Raw genomic sequence first — 16,544 nt, 5'->3', positions numbered from 1 at the left:
GTGCAGTTGTGGGCTTATCCTTCCGAGCAGAGAGTCCAGGATATTCAGGTTAGGATTCCAATATTTCAGCCTCTATCCTGAATTTCGGTGGGACTGACTGAGGCTGTTGGGCTTCATGACCTCCTGCATCCTACTGGTAAGACACACCAGATGGTGTATGCAAGCTCTGCAGTGGGACTTGAAGTTCCAATGGGCACAGCATCGGGGAAATCTGAACCACGTCGGCAAGATCTCGGAGGGAACTGTGAAAGAACTGCAGTATTGGTTAACGAACTTTGAGTGGATTAACTGCAGACACCTCTCCCTTCCCCAACCAGATTTCACAGTTGTGACAGATGCGTCATTTCTGGAATGGGGCGGCGCTCCGAGCGATTCGATTGGCATTGAAGGCATTTCTTCCCTCTGTCAAGGGTAAGTTAGTGCAGGTGTTCATCGACAACACCACCGCCATGTGGTAATGCAACAAGCAGGGCGGGGTGGGGTCATGGACCCTCTGTCAAGAGGCCCTGTGCCTCTGGACATGGCTGGAACAGCAGGGCATAACCCTGGTGGTTCAACACCTGGCAGGTTCTCTGAAGGCCAAGGCGGACACACTCAGCCATCGATGCCTAGCGGATCATGAGTGGCATTTCCAGTCGAAGGTGGCACAAGGTCTGGGGCATGGCTTAGGCACCAAGCGTGGCGGATGTGTGAGCACGGAGCTCCATCCCGGCCAAAAACATATCCTGTTTACGAACAGCATTCAGTATCCTCAAGACGCTGGATTGACTACCCTGCTTCCCTATCCACCAGGCAGAGCAACGCTGGGTACGGGTGAACTCCAACTGCCCGGAGGGCCTAGAGGCGGAAGGCAGGAGACGCGTGAGACTGGAGCCTGCGATGGCATAGGGCAGGCACATGGCCTGAAAGAAGGGGCGGCCCCTACAAGTAAGGCCCTGCATACCCAGACAATCCTGAAGTCTGCAGACCCCTGACCGGGCATTTTTGAGCTGGGCTCTGGCGGGCATGCCTAGACTAGGGCTGAGTGACCGGCTGTGACCCATCGTGAGCTGGAAGTTGAAGAGCGGTTGGAGAGGCTGCACGCGGCCTGAAGAGGTGATGAAGCAGGTCCCGTTAAGATCGCTCCAAGGCCCGTTATTGAGAGGCCCTGCAGGGGTTTCCGACGGGTGGATCGTCCTGAGACGACCCTGAAGTGACGTGGGCGGCTGATCCAGTGAGTGCTGCGGAGTAGTTGCGGTGGTGGGCAGGGCTGGGGAAACAGCCCACAAAAGTGCTGGAGACTCTGCCGCGATCTGCCAACATCCAGCCCAGTGGGGGGCGGGGAGGGGAGGAAGGACCCTGATCACAGGTAGTCCCTTAAAACCCCTTGGCGTTGCGCTGGGTGAGAACCTGGCTTGGACTGAGCCTTATCGGCGAGGGGCAGGCCACGATTACTGCCAGATAAGTATGTGCAATACCTGAGGCCAGTTGCCAGCGTGGTGGCAGAAGGAGGTGACCCAGGGGAAACTGTACAGGGATTAGGAAGCTTGGAGGCTTCAACCAGCAGAGTTGATTTGGGGGCCCCCGTCACCCCACGCACTGCTTATAGGAGAAAGGGCATGGCCGACACTGGCAGGAATAAGGTAGCTGGGATTGCTGCCCAGTGAAGTCGACTTAGAACTTTTCGGAGGCCTTGCACTGACCCATGAGAAATCTTGGGACCCGAAAACCTAGACGGTCACCCATAACCAGGCTTCAGACTGGGGATGGGTCCACAACCTTCTCCCCTAGAAACATTAATACCCGCTTCTTAACTTACTATACGGCCCTTTATGAACCACCGCCTGAAATACCAGTGAGTGTCATCCACACCTACCTGGGCAGAATTAGACTACAGAAAGATGACCCCATGGCTCAGAAGGACTTCGGGGGCGGCATAGGAGTGCCGGAGATCAGGGCAGCCATTAGAAACAGGTCAAGGGTGAAAGAACCAGGCCTGGACAGCCTCCCCGTGGAATTGTATGTGGCTTTTAGTGCCCAGTTGGCCCCTCACCTTGAGAAATTATATGCTGATTCATTGAAATGTGGCCAGTTACCAATGACGACCAGGGAAGCCCTGGTGGTACCCCTCCCAAAAACTAAATTGGGTACTCCTACTGTTTCGGAATTTAGACCGCTGTCCATGTTAAATCTGGACTTTAAGATTTTAATCCTTGTTAGTAGATTGCTCCCTTACATGCGTAGCCTGGTCCACACAGATCAGAATGGATTTATCCCTACCAGGTCTACGTTAGGTAGCCTTAGACGTCTATATAGCGCGTTGTTTCACCGCGATCTCTCGAACTACCCCGAGGCAGTGGCAATGGCGGTGGACCTCGAAAAGGCTTTTGATTCTTTTAGATTGGATCGAGGTAATGCGTGTTATGGGACTGGGGGAAATGATGGCTTTGTTGGGTCAAGCTCCTCTATACCTCCCCCTCCGCCAGAGTTAGGACAGGCAGTATAATTTCAAACACATATGAGGTATACAGGGGAACAAGACAGGGATGCCCCCTGTCTCCGCTCCTGTTCGGTCTGATGATGGAGCCACTGGCCGTGCAGTTTAGAGAGGAGAGTGGTAGGCTGGGCCTGATGCCGGATGGGAGAGAATTCATGAGCTCTCTGTAAGTGGATGCTATCCGGCTATATCTGCGGAGTGGGGGCCATGGGATTCATACCGCAATGATTATGCTTCCCTAAAGTAAACCAGTCCAAAACTCATGTCTTCTCCCTTCTCCCTGCGACCCTCTGCCCCCTGTCACTTTCAAAGGACACTAAATGGTCCCCCCGGTCCTTTAGATATCCAGGGATTCAAATATTCCATGAACAGGACCTCTTTAAAGGTAACTTGAACCCGGCTCTTCGATCCCTTAAACCATCGGCGACATTCTGGCGCTCTCTTAAACTCCCCATTATGTCAAGGGTGGCACTATCCAAAATGGTCATGTTACCGTGCTTACTATATTTTTTTGCTAATTTGCCGGTGGTCATCCTGAGGACCTGGTTCAATGAACTGGATACATTGCCAAGGGATTTGATTTGGGATGGGGGACGTAATAGAGTGTCACTGGCCACTGCCCAGAGGGCGCCGGAGGGGGGAGGGAAGATTGGGAGCACAGGACTTTGAGGCTTATTACTTAGCTGCTCGATTTAAAGGGTTATCCGCCCAAACCCATCAACTCTGCGCCTCCATGCGTGGAGATTGGGTGGCGACAGTTGATAGCTTTTGACCTTCCTCCTGAAGTCTGTAACGTTGTTCTGGCAGCCAGGTGGTCCTCCACTATGACGGTGTATGCCTGCTGTTAGCAAAACTTTGTATCATACTGTACAGAAAGGTCCATTGACCCTCTTTTTGCTTCTCTTTCTACGTTTCTTTTATTCATTCTAACCCTTGCCCAGCAGCGCTCTGCCTTGGGTACTCTCAAGGGTTACCTTTCTGCTCAGTCTGCTTTTTTGCGGCTGCCGGACCAGCCCTCTCGCTTTAATTCTCCTATTGTAAATACATTTCTAAAAGGGCTGGCTCACTTATTTCCACCCACGCCAATGGGACCTTCATTTGGTCCTTACCCATCTAATGTGTGCTCCCTTTGAGCCCTTGTAAAATTGTCCCCTCCAGTTCTTGACCATCAAAACAGCCTTCTTATTGGAGATTACATCTGCCCGGGGGGCGAGTGAGTTGCAGGTGTGATCTTGCTCACCTCCCTATCTTATGTCCTTTCCAGGCAAGGTGGTGCTTCGCACCACGGCATTCTTTTTTCCAAAGGTTGTGACCCCATTCCATCTGGGTCAGTTCATCACTCTGCTCACCTTCTTTGCTGCCCCACATCCCTCTAGGGAAGAGGAGCATCTCCACCGGCTGGACCCAAAAAGAGCATAGTCGTTCTACCTTGACCACATAAAAGAGTTCTGGGTGGACCACCAACTCTTTATGGGGTACGTGGGAGCAAAGAAGGGAAGGGAAGGGCAGTGCAGAAAAGGACTATTTCTCACTTGGTCATTCTCTGCACCAAAATCGGTGAAAACGCAGCCCCCGGAGGGATTAAGGGCCCATTCCACCAGGGGAAAGGCTGGGACTACGGCCTTGGCTCGGTGTGTCCCAGTCCAAGACATCTGTCAGGTAGCGACGTGGGCTTCTTTGCACACGTTTGCAAAACATTACTACTAGGATGGTCAAGTACGCAGGAATGGGCATTTTGCCCATTCAGTCCTGCAAGACTTCTTAATTTAGGATGTGAGTCCGCAACCCACCACCGGGATGGTATGGCTCTGGTATCTAATTCAAAAGGTAAGGAATCAGCAGCTAGCAATCTATCAGATTAACAAATTATTTACCTTCAGTATCGCATTATCTGGTAGAAACTCCATCTAGCTGCAGATTCCTTGCAGCCCACACATGCCTCCCCACTTGCAAGCTGATTTTGTAGGACTAGGGTTGTTTTCCCCTTTCAGGGCCCTAGTTTTGTACACGACTACGTCAGTTACTTGGTGGCTGTACGCTTCTGGGATGGAAAACAAATACTGACATCTTAGCGCCTGGGTGGTGCCTATATAGGCACCGTGAAGTCATAACCGACGACGTCACGCGGAGCTGAACGGAGCCACTGGATGTCGTACACAAGGGGTATTGCTCAGCAAAAGTTTTCGGATCCCGCCTGAACTCTGAGAAATTCAAAAGTAATGAATCTCCAGCTAGATAGAGTCTCTACCAGATAACGCGTTACCGAAGGTATGTAACTTGTTTGCTTAGAGGAGTTCTGACAACTTTTGCACCCGGTACCACTGTACCCGCAGCACCATTGAAATCATGGCCCTAGTGCCTGCTAGATAACTGCACTTGTAACTGCCTGTTTAGTAGTCTAATTTAGCAATATTCTGCTTTTAGTGAGGTCCCTAGAGCGTTTGGCCCCCATGCCAGTGCACTTGCTGCACCATTCAAATCATGGCCCTGTTGTCTGCAAAACTAAACTGCCTGTTTAGTAGTAAAATATAAATACTAGGTATTTAGTGGGAAGCCTAGAGCTTTTGGTCCTGTTGCTACTGCACCTGCTGTACTATTAAAATCATAACCCCATTGTCTACTAGATAAATGCACTTGTGACCGTCTTGTTTAGTGGCAAAATTTAGTAATAATCTGGGTTTAGTGGGGTCCCTAGAGCTTTGGCCCCAGTTCCACTGCACCTGCTGCACCATTCAAATCATGACCCAGTTGTCTGCAAAGTACCCGCTTGTGGTTGCCTGGTTAGGAATAAAGGATAGCAATAATCAGTGTTTAATGGTGTGCCTAGAGCTTTGGGGCCCGGTGCCACTGCAGCTGCTGCACCATTCTAATCAAGTTCTTTTTTAACTGCAATTGTGCCTGCCTGTTTAGCAGTCAAATATATCAATATTGTGCGTTTAAAGGAGTTGTGACAACTTGTGGGCCTGGTGCTACTGCACCTGCTGTAACATTCAAATCATGTCCCTGTTGCGTGCAAGGTAACTACACTTGTGGCTGCCTGTTTAGTAGTCAAATATAGCATAGTTCTTGTATATTAACTTTATTTTTAACTTGCAATATTTACCACAACATTTAGAATTTGATCAGATTGACCGAATAGATTAATTTGAAAAACAAAACAATCCGATAATGCCAACATAGCACAAAGAAAGGTAACGAGGCATGAATAAGAAATACCACAAACGTTCCAAGTCTAAAGCATCGGATTTACATTACTAAGTAATAAAAAGCAAGCATTCCAGAATACTGTTAGAAGCTGTTTGCCTTTTCTGTGGGAAGAGATCTTATCTTGACAGTGAGTGGGGCTTAAACAGTGTGAACAGCTTTAGTAGAAGTATCGTAAATGCGTGCAGTCAGGGGAAGTTAACCAACAAAAACAAATTCCACACAACGGTGAATGAGCACAGTAATTTGGCTTGGGAAACTGACAAGAGCCCCCTTTTAAGATTTATTAAATACAAGAGATTTCACAAGCATAGCGCAGGCAATGTGCAGGCGAAACCTAAAAAGTGCAATTGTTAAAAACACTATCTGAACGATATTAACCTTTTGTGCCAAATACAGTATGCAAGAAATACCAGCACCCTTGTAGGAAGCTGGCTCTCTATACAGTGTGCTAAAACAAAGTACAATGTGCAGAGAGTCCAGGGAGTCTCCAATTGATTTACGGAGGCTTTAGTGTTAGTGCGGGCGAGCAGTTAGGTTTATCAGAGGGAAGTGCTAAGCATTTGTGGTACTCACAGAGGCAATAAATGAGACACAAACACTCAAAGAATAAATAGAGACCAATTTTGAAAAACACCACTTCTTTTTATATAGATTTCAAACTCAAGAACTTTGTTTCAAGGTAAGTATAGTTTGATAAAAATATTCACAGGTAACTGAACGTTTCAAACCTGTGGGCTTTTATGCACAACGTAATCCTATGGGAGGAAAAGTCAAAGATGTGTAAAGGTAGGTACAGTCATTTTCAGGGGTTCACCTTCTGGAATCAGAGTAGAAGTGGGCCAAGGTTCAAAGTACCACCAGCAGTTCGTCAGGAACCGCCCAGTTTCTACTGGGAGCAAGGTGCTGGTGAGGCTGGTAGCTGGCATGCTATGGAGAAGGAGGGGGCATATGAAAAGTGTCCACACTGGGGAACTTGTGGGCAGTCTAAGGGATCCAAAATGGGAACTCAGGTCAGAAGGCATCGTGGAGAATGGGGACACAGTCGGTTCATCAGGACCCACGTCGGGGTGCTCGGGAGCACAGTGATTTGGTCGACTGGGCTGAATCCACAAATATGCACCTCACGGTCAAGGACACACAGCTGGCATGGCCAAAATCAAAGCACCTGGGCCACTTTCGATGTGGGTTTCAGTGATGCGGATGTCCCTTGACGGCTGCTTGGTCCTGGTGCAGTGAGGATCCAGACTGGACACTCGCGGTCGGTGTTCGATACCCAGAGGGTATCCGGTTGGTCCTGGTGTTTTCACACTTGGTGGGAAACAGGCCTTTCCTTCCAGAGTACGAGTACCTTCTCCTGGTTGTCTGTGGTGTTGGTCTGGCCAGAGAGCTCCAAGGCAGTGGACTGGTCTCTGCTCGTCAGTTCCTCCGGAGTGCAGGGGAGTAGCTCCTCTACTCAATGGAGACTTTCGGTGTTTGTAGAAGTGCTGGGAGGCTACCCAAGGTTTGGTAGCTGTCCAGATTGCATGACGAGTCACTGTGTTGTGACTGACGAGAGATGGCAGAGGACGGCAGGGTTTTGAGCAAAAATTCTGCTCTAGTTCTCACCAGGCAGAGACTTTTCTTTCTGTTGATCTGTCAAAGTTGAGTTCAGGAGTGCCACCCAAATACTAAGTTTGGGTGAAATCTTTTAGTCCGCCAGCGGAATCTGCAGAATTTAGTAATTCAGTGTTACCGCTGGCGGAATCAATTAATCAGCACTGGACTTTTCACATGAGACAGGGCGATCAGGACGTCCGTGCTGGAATCTCGATGTTGCTTCCGCTAATTCTACTCACAACGATGGCTCTCCTTTAGTTACGCTCACAGGCAGTCCATTTGAGCTCCCGGCGCTCTCTTGATCTCGTCTTCCTTGTTTTTTTGTCGAATCACATCCAATTGCACACACTCATCTCACGCCCAATCATAGCTTTGGTTGCTCTGCTGTGAACTTGTAGGTGCCGAGCAGTCGGATCTTGAAATGAATTACAAACCACCATCCCTCTGTTAATGCTGCAACCTTTCCTGTAGGGTAGGGAGGCAGGTAGCTGCTTTTAAGAGGTTTGGGAGCCGGGCATGGTCACCTGGGCTTGCATTCCTCGCCAGGTGCTCTGATGTCAAGAGGTTTGGGGCTTTGAGTGAGAGGCAGCCGCACGAGCACGGGAACTGCAAATAACCCTCCCTCGTGGCGTTCTACACTGGTACATACAGAAGGCAATGGGCATTTCACTGCTGGGATTCCTGAAAGGCTGTGGTCGGAAAGCTAGCAAGGGCTTGGTGAATGCAGCATTTATTTGTTTAAGAAGTACACCGTTATACGTCCTTTTAATACATAAATAATATTTCAATGGTTTGGTCATGGTTGCAAAGTGACCTGAGACTATCATAGCCTCCCAATTGCTTTGGGTTTAGTAGACCACCACCTGTACCGATATCAACAATGCCCCCAACACAAACATCAACGTTACCACCTAAAACATCAACGCCATCACCGCCAACATCAACGCCATGACTAACACCACCTCGACCAATTCCACTAACACCACCACCAATACCAACACCAAAAGGTCTGGTTCCGACATGCTTTTGCACTGAAACATCACTTTCGTGTTTATAAGCATTGTTACATTAAAGACAGACCTATTGGCTTTGCCACTGCTGGTTTATAATTGCAGAGAATGATAGAGCGAATAACCGAGAAGGCAGAGACGCAAAGTCCAAACTTGTGAGGCTTTTATCATATCAGGACAGGAGAGAGAAGGTGTTCATTCAGAGAGAAAAACTAAAGTCCTGGGGCAGAGCCTCCCAGTTGGGTGATTAGTTCAATTTCTGCTAAATGAAGAAAAGGGGGAAAATACCCTTTTGTGTTTCTTGCTGTCATTTAAATACTTAAAGTGTTTCTGTTCTCTATCCCCTTTAATCCTTTTCATATGAATGATCTCAATAGGGTTTTTAATGTGCTTCCCATCGGGAGGTCCCTGGCCAGCCTCCAGTGAAATCAAAGCATCTCTGAATTTCAACCACTGTCAGTTCTGTAGTTGGTCACTTACCCCATTTTCTAAGAGCACAGCTGTCTTACACTTTGAAAATATGCAGCTCTCTGTGTCAATCAGAGGGTCCTGTACAAGGGAGACCAGAGGAAAAAACATTAGCAAATACAAGAACTTGTTATCGTTTAAACAGATTATATATGTTGCATAAAATAAAGGTCTAACGTTGTGGGAAATCCTGTCTGCCTTAAATGTTTCCTCATTTTTTTTCTCTTCATTTCTTTTTCCCGTAGATCTTACAAAACGTGCTCTGGTCCGAGACCAGTTGGCCAAAAGTCAGACACTGTGGTCTATGTAAATGGAATTTCTCGTCACTTGCAGTTCGTCCAATTATACTAAAGGCCTGGACTGACATGGAGTCTGGACACCAGGCTGAAGCTCGGAGGGTTTCAAATATTATAACTATCCTAATGGAACAACAAGAACACAGCTACATACTGGACGTTGGATGTGAAATATGTCTCAATATACATAAACCAGATACATGCCAGAGTTAGCAGTGCCCTCCCATATGCTAAAAATTAGATTACACCTTTAGAGGGTGGCAGCTATTAAAGAGTTGTCTTCAGCATAAAGATAGATTTGCCCAGAAATACACAAATTCGAAGATTACTTTTGGACATCTATTCTAATTTGTTATATACAAAAATGTAAATATTCAATAAAAAATGAATTAGAGAGACAAATTGCATGTCCTATGCTGAAGGTAACTAGCTGGGTTCTAATAATAGGTCTAGTATATGCCTGGCTCTAGAAAAGGGTTGAAAGGCTAGCCAGGACAAGGAGGAGATAGAGGGGCTGAAATGTTAGAAAGGAATCGCTTCGGGGGTGGGGGGACGTCTGAATGGGCCTTGGGGTCACCATTGTTTTCATTAGGAAAGCTCTCCCAGCCTCTCTGTCCCCAGGGGTCTGTCAGAGGCCCACATCTTAGTTTTACAGGAATGGCAGAAATGAAGTTCTTCACCAAAGGCTGATTCGTGCCCATGGATAAAGCCAGGCTTGGAAGATTAGCCTTTCCTAGAAAGGACTCCCTATGCCATTATATTAAAGGCTTGGGCCTGGTCAGTCACAGAACCTAGACCCTTCCAATAAGCGTGAAAGAAACTGTGCAGAGGGTGGACCATGCATTGTAGCAGCTTCCTAGTGCTGGCCGGCCTGCACTCACACAACTGTTCCTGACCAGGCACCACAGTGAACACAAAGCATCCTGGGGGTGCAGTGCACAGCTGCAGTTCCACGATACTCACTTCTGCAGTGCCACATCGCTGCACCACGCTGGCCGGCACCGCGTGGGAGTGGACCAAATGGCGAGCTGCAGCATGAGCAATGAGCCAGGCGATCTTCTGTTTTTACTCACATGCTCATCGTGATAATAGAACAAAAAGATGGGCCGCGGGCGGTTCGTTTATAAGTGGCTCCTCCCTATTTAGATCTATGGTTGAAAGATTCACTAGATCAGGGGTGTGGAATTCTTATAGTCCGACTCCCAGGAAATATTGTTGTGGTGAATGTGAGAAGTTGGCCTGTTATATGCTGTCCACTAGTTATAGTGGGCACCCTGTACCAGTCCAAACAACCCCTTATTGATGATAGGTTAAAGACAACCTTTATTGAAAGCTATCCTAGCTCGTTTTACCAGTCTATAATCTCTTGAATGGCTAAATGAAAGCCAACCACACCAGGTATATATAAAATATATGTATTTATTTTTAAACACACCCTCCTAATCTCTTTATGAGACTAGAGGTCAAAACACATAAGTAATACTTCAAATAGGACAGTAAAATAGCACAAGTACACGTCAGGCCCTAGGGCGAGCCAGAACCATATACTAAAATAGTGGTATAAGAACCACGACTTAACTAGACACAAGGCCTAGAGCCTGTAGAATCGCTGGGACCCCAAGGAACCACCCAAGGTAGTGACACAGCCGCGAGATCCAGTTAGCTTCTATGGGGAAAGTCGCGGTTAGTTTTTTAAAGATTAGGGACACTTAGAAATGAGTCAGGACCAAACCCTTTGGGACTTAGGAAGTTCTAGGGTCAACACCCACGGGAGCACCGGAGTACTTGTGTTACCTCACCCAGGGAAGCCGGGTGCATAGGTGTCAAATGGTATCGGGTCACGTTGTCGATTTCAAGGGGAGCTGGCAAAGAGGTGCTGCTGCCGGGAAGATGGGAAGTGTCCGAAGAGATCCAAGCCTGGATCGAAGTCGAGAAGAATCTGAAAGCAGAGGGGACAGAGTCTGGGTCACTAGCCAGTGACCAGGATGACAATAGGCAGATGCCCACGATGTCGGGTGATTTCAGGTGAAGGACGTGAAGCTTGGCTCTTCAGCCATGAGGACCAGGAGGTGTCGAGGACAACCAGGAGCTGGATTAGAGCTGACCCACAAAGGATGTCGAGTGCTGCAGCGTTGGTGCCCGGATTGGACACAACAAGCCTAGGCAACAGCAACCCACGCAGAAAGGAGAAAGATGCATCGGTGCAGACCAGCAAGGTCTGAGGGACTCACCACTTGGTAGGGAGTCAGGGCATGTCTGGAGCAACCAGGGAAGCCCATAGAAATTCAAAGTTACCCTCTCAGGGACCAACCAGGACCTCGAGAAGAAACACAAAATGGCAGCCCACGGGTCACTCGGGGTGACCAGGCTGACAATCTTCTGTGGATTCTCTGCTCGAGGTGGGGGCTACAAGTAACCCCAAGCACGACTTCTTGAAGTGTCGAGAATTCAATACACTTGCAAAAGTGCACGGTGACCAGGAGTTCCGGTTCCACGCTACTCACGAGGGCTGCGAGTCTCAGCTTTGCTGGGGACTCGGGTCGGCCTCTGAGATGTCTAGAAATCCTCTTCCTGGGCTGCAAATACTTTGGAGTCCGGCGGGAGCTTGGGAGATGCAGACGGGCAAAATGCTTCGTTGGTGCCTGCCAAGCAGGGGAGTCACTCCTTGACCCCAAGGGAGATTCCTTCAGTCCTCTAGTCTTTAGTAGAGCGTCGAAGTTCCAGGATTCAGTTTCAGAGTTTCGTCCAGGGTTATACAAAGTTCTGGTTATAAAGGGTTCCTTACTTATACCTAAGGAAGGGGTTGGACTAACTCTGGGGACCCACCTATGGGAGGGTTTGGAAAGAGGGGTGGCTACACCCATTTCCTTTGACTAGTTTCGCACAAAAGAGCAGGGGCTGGAAGCCCCTGAACCGGTTTGAGCTGACTATGCACAGGGACACCAAATGCGCTCCCAGTGTAGAACTTCAAAGCACTCAGAGTGCTCCCACCCAGCCCCAATACACATAAGCCTGTCTGAGAGGTGGTTACACCTCCCTGTGACAGGAAACCTATTGTCCAGGCCTCCCCTGCCAGAGTTTCGGCCAGCAGCAGGAGGCCAGACCCGTGTCTGTGGCTGCAGCATCCATTTTGTGATGCCAGGGCTCTGTTAAGTTTCTACCGGGTATACCAGTATTGCCATGTCTCTCCCTCTAGAAGGGTGGGATCATATTCTCACATCAGGATTTGAAATGGGGGTATGAATCCAAGGTGTTTGATAACAAACACAACATGTTTTCGTGTAGCCAGTCCAAAGTTAGAATTAACTGTTTTAGATATAATACACTTAAGAGTATATGGTCAGGCTGCACCACTGACAACCCCAGAGAAGAGATTCCGAAGGCTGCAAAGGGGCTCAGCTCATGCCTGAGCACCCTCTCACATAAAACCAAGCCCCCTGCCTTCAGGATTGATAAGGCCTGCCATAGGGGTGACTGACAGGTTACTATGCGCAGTGATAGGTGAGGTGTAGTGAACCTATACCTCAGTAAGGGGTGCATGCTCCACCTTACCCAGCCTGCAGTAGCAGACCTGTGGTGTCATGTTGGAGGGCTTTCCAGGGGTGGCATAATACATGCTTCAGCCCCTGGTAGGCCTCTGGGGTACCTATTCCCTGGGTATATAGTATACCATATACTAGGGACTCACAAGGGTATCCCAGAATCCAATCTGGAGTGTACCTAAAGTACATGCAATCATAGTGGTCCCAGTATAAAAATGCATACACATGTTTACAAAGTTTATGTCAATGTGAGGCTACATATAATGTTCCCAGATGTCTTTCTGATTAGATGCAACTATTTGCAGAAGCTTGAATGCAAGATTGATGTCTTTGCTTTCAAATTAAATGTTCACACAAAAAAATGATACTATGATGTATGCTAGTATTCCCCAAAAATATTCATAATGGAAAATCAGTGCAATCAGTTTCAACAAGATCAAGGGAATCCTGAAAATAAACAATCATTGGCAAAGCCAACAGGTCTGATATTTCTGGTCAGCCATTTGGTTTTGTCAATGCTTGTCTTGTTTTGTTTTGATATGGTATTGCAAAACTTTATTGTTGTGGGAGCTGCCAGGCCCTCGCCATTGAAAAGAACATTGGCAAAAAATATGTTTTGGTCTCAAAAAGCACACATTACCACAATAGTCTCTGGCACTGAAAAAGCTACTTTGTGTACCGATATGCTCCTTCTGGAAGAGCAGAATGCGGTCACTCACAGTGAGACCAGACTATAGATAGAGAGAGAGACATAATTGTAATTTTAAAACATGGTCTTGGCAAACTCAAGACCTAATTTGGGGCCTAATTCTTAAATAAAGTCACAAAAGTGCACCCATGGTATATGCTCTTGCACTAGTGCAGATTTACAGCTTGCATGAATTCACAATAATTGACAGAAGTAGGCCGGAAAAATCACATTCCTAGAAAAACATTTGTGAACTGCATTTTAGCACAAGTAAACACGTATGTGTAGATTTCTCTCATGCTGAAATCTGTTGAGCGTTTACAAGTTCACTTTGACTCCAACTGCTTATTTTCCGTGGAAGATTTCTTTCTACACTTGTCAGGAGTACATTTCCATCCTCTCTCAGTATGGGAAAATATTAGAGAAGAGCTGGTGAAAACCCCTACAACTTGCAAGTTAATAGGTTTGCACAGACTCCAAAGCGCATTCCTATCCTGGAACTATTGCTTACCGCTACCTCTAGCCCCAATATGTAGATCTGTGACAGGTGGTAAAATGCGGGAATTGCTAGAATTCAAACCCTACTATTGTATGAGCCCTGGCATAATCAGGAGGCTATAATCAGAGCTCTTTATTAAGAAGATTGCTATGGCTGCACTACGGGGCACCAAAGGGACACGGGGATTTTTTTACAGGACAAGTAGATTTATGAAGCAACCTGTCCCATGGACAAGTAGATATTATAATAAATTCCACACCCCTGGCCAGATGACACTCACAAGCGAGCTGCAGCTAGCCCGACGCCTTGAAAGACAGTTAAAAATCCCGGTGCGTAAATGCTCAGTCGTCCTGCTCCTGATTTCACCATTTCCAGCAGACTCCCCTGTTTTCTTGTGCAGGCGACTCAGGTCGCAAGTGTCCTTGCGAGATCTCTATGTTGTTTTATAATCACCTGCTCAGCAGCATGACACAGTGCTACCATCCCAGGTAAGACTAGACACAACTGACTGGTAGTCGCAGGATGCACCCGCACCCCACGCTGGGTCCCCGTTATATCAATGTCAGGATTGGGCTCCCCTAGTAGGAGGATAAGGGTGGCAGAAGGCAAGTTTGCCGAGCATGATGGTGACTGTGATCTCTGTAGCCCCATGTTTGTGAGTTGCCGGAGAGACACCTGACCTGCTGGTTCCTTCCTACCTCTCCTCTTCCCCCTACATTATTCGTTTATTCAATGTTTTTACTAGAGCCCTTATCATAGGACTCCAAAACTAACGAGTTGTGGTCAACAAAAGATGAAGTCTCTGGGCACCAGCAAGGCACGAGCCTCACGTTCTGTGCAGGCGAAGAGAGCAGAGCAAAGTGAAAGCTGACCCGTGCCTTAGGCTAGCTTGGCACTGTTCAGACACCCACACACTGCCAGGGCCCCCACACACTGCCAGAGCACCCGCTCACTGCCAGAGCCCCCGCACACTGCTCAGAGCCCCCACACACTGCCAGAGCCCACACACTGCCAGAGCCCACACACTGCCAGAGCCCCCGCACACGGCCAGAGCCCCCACACACTGTTCAGACACCCACACTGCCAGAGCCCCCAATACACACTCCAAGGGCACCCGCACACTGCCAGAGCGCGCACAAGCACACTGCCAGAGCGCGCACAAGCACACTGCCAGCGCGCGCACAAGCACACTGCCAGGGCACCCGCACACTGCCGGGGCACTCGCACACTGCTCAGACACCCGCACACTGCTGAGACACCCGCACTGCCAGAGCCCCCACACATTGCCAGAGCGCGCACAAGCACACTGCAAGAGCGCGCACCTGCACACTGCCAGGGCAACCGCACACTGCCAGGGCACAGACACAACCACTGCGCCTGGACTTCTCTCTTGAAAGCCAGAAGCAAGAGCGGCATGTTCCTGGAGCCCGCTGAGCAGGAAGATATCGCGATTCAGCCCAGAGGTGCGACAGAATCGGTCAATGGCGCCGCCTCTCTTCAGCAACGAGGTCTCAAGGTATTCCAAGATTCTTTGTGCTATCAATGCTTTGTTGTTTATCCATAAAATATCCTGCAGTCGGCTGTTCCCGGGTGCTCCAGCGACCTCCTCCTCACGCAGAGGTTTACGGTCCAGAGAAGCCTCCAAACAACAGGAACACAGGCCTGGGTGGACTCCTGCCAGAGCGGGGTGATAGCCCGTTGGGGTTTGGTTTCTATCACGATCACACCCACATTGACTGCAAATACATTTACAGAAGGCATGGACACGAAAATAGATTGTCCCCCTCACCTCCCCTGAAAAAGTTTCCAAGTCTGGACTACTTTCACACAACCTATAATTTCACCGGATGTGATGAGCGGGACTCGCCGGGGATGCCCCCCACTGGGGCTTCTCCTCTTATGTAACTGACATCAGCTCGTCCAGCTGAGCCCCTTAAAACCCCAGAAGCCCCCCATTGCCTGTGGAGGTCTGGGGGGCTCTATCCTCGCCCCAGAGAACTCTCAAGTTTCCCAGCTCCGTCCGTGAGATGTTTTCTAGGACCTGAACTTTTGATTTTGTAATAAACTAAAAAACAGAACTACAAGTCCCAGAATTCAAGACCATAAACCTGAACTGGACGCTCTAAACACTCATGGGCCTGGATAACGTGAGAGCTCTGCCCCAATTATCTCCGCTCTCTAGATGGCCCCTCGAAGAACAATCACCAAGAAAAGAAAGACAGCACGGGAAAGGCTCGCCCGCTTGAAAAAGGGGAACAGAAAACATATTTTCTCATCAATTGTTAATTTTCATTTATACAGCGCCTGCTACCACTGACGAGGTATCAACGCACTTTTCGACGAGTAGCACGAATGACCCAGTGAGGGAGGAGAGAGTTACTCTCTTTCACTCCGAATGGAATATTCCGGAGTTTCCTGTACGGCCCTCACCTGCTCCATGGCGCTGCTGCATCGAGGCCTGTCCTGTCCGCAGAGAGAGCACCCCGCACACCAGAGCCAGTTTACTGGGGCAGCTGCTGGAGGGTGAGTAATAACTGAGGGGGCGTGACCAGGCCACCCCTCTCCCTCGAGGCGCTGAGCAAGCCACAGAGAGCCTTGGGGGCTGCAACAAACACATACACTCAAACACTACAGCTGTGCCATGCAGGAATCCTTTCTACAAACAAGGAGACCAAGTGGCGCTGTATTTATTACCTGTGATTCACTCCATCTTTATAGTCCTGGGATACACTTTAATACCTCAGTGGATTCTGGGAGTTGTA

At 48.6% G+C, this 16,544-nt stretch overlaps 1 protein-coding gene across 1 annotated transcript in view; it reads right to left on the bottom strand.

Moving 5' to 3' along the window:
• The window catches only part of LOC146830510 (uncharacterized), a 95,326-nt gene extending 78,923 nt beyond the window's left edge, over positions 1-16,403 (bottom strand). The window contains exons 1-2 of the mRNA XM_085603752.1: positions 16,213-16,403; positions 8,770-8,838 (exon numbers count right to left, since the gene is read on the bottom strand). Coding sequence (XP_085459878.1) covers positions 8,770-8,838; positions 16,213-16,221 — 78 coding nt within the window. The 5' untranslated portion in view covers positions 16,222-16,403. The remainder of the gene's footprint in view (positions 1-8,769; positions 8,839-16,212) is intronic.
• Between the last annotated feature and the right edge of the window lie 141 nt (positions 16,404-16,544).

The sequence above is a fragment of the Triturus cristatus genome, chromosome 5_1, assembly GCF_964204655.1.
Source record: "Triturus cristatus chromosome 5_1, aTriCri1.1, whole genome shotgun sequence".
Lineage (NCBI taxonomy): Eukaryota > Metazoa > Chordata > Amphibia > Caudata > Salamandridae > Triturus > Triturus cristatus.
Note: the sequence above shows the minus strand (reverse complement) of the source record. Positions and strands in the feature narration are given on the sequence as shown.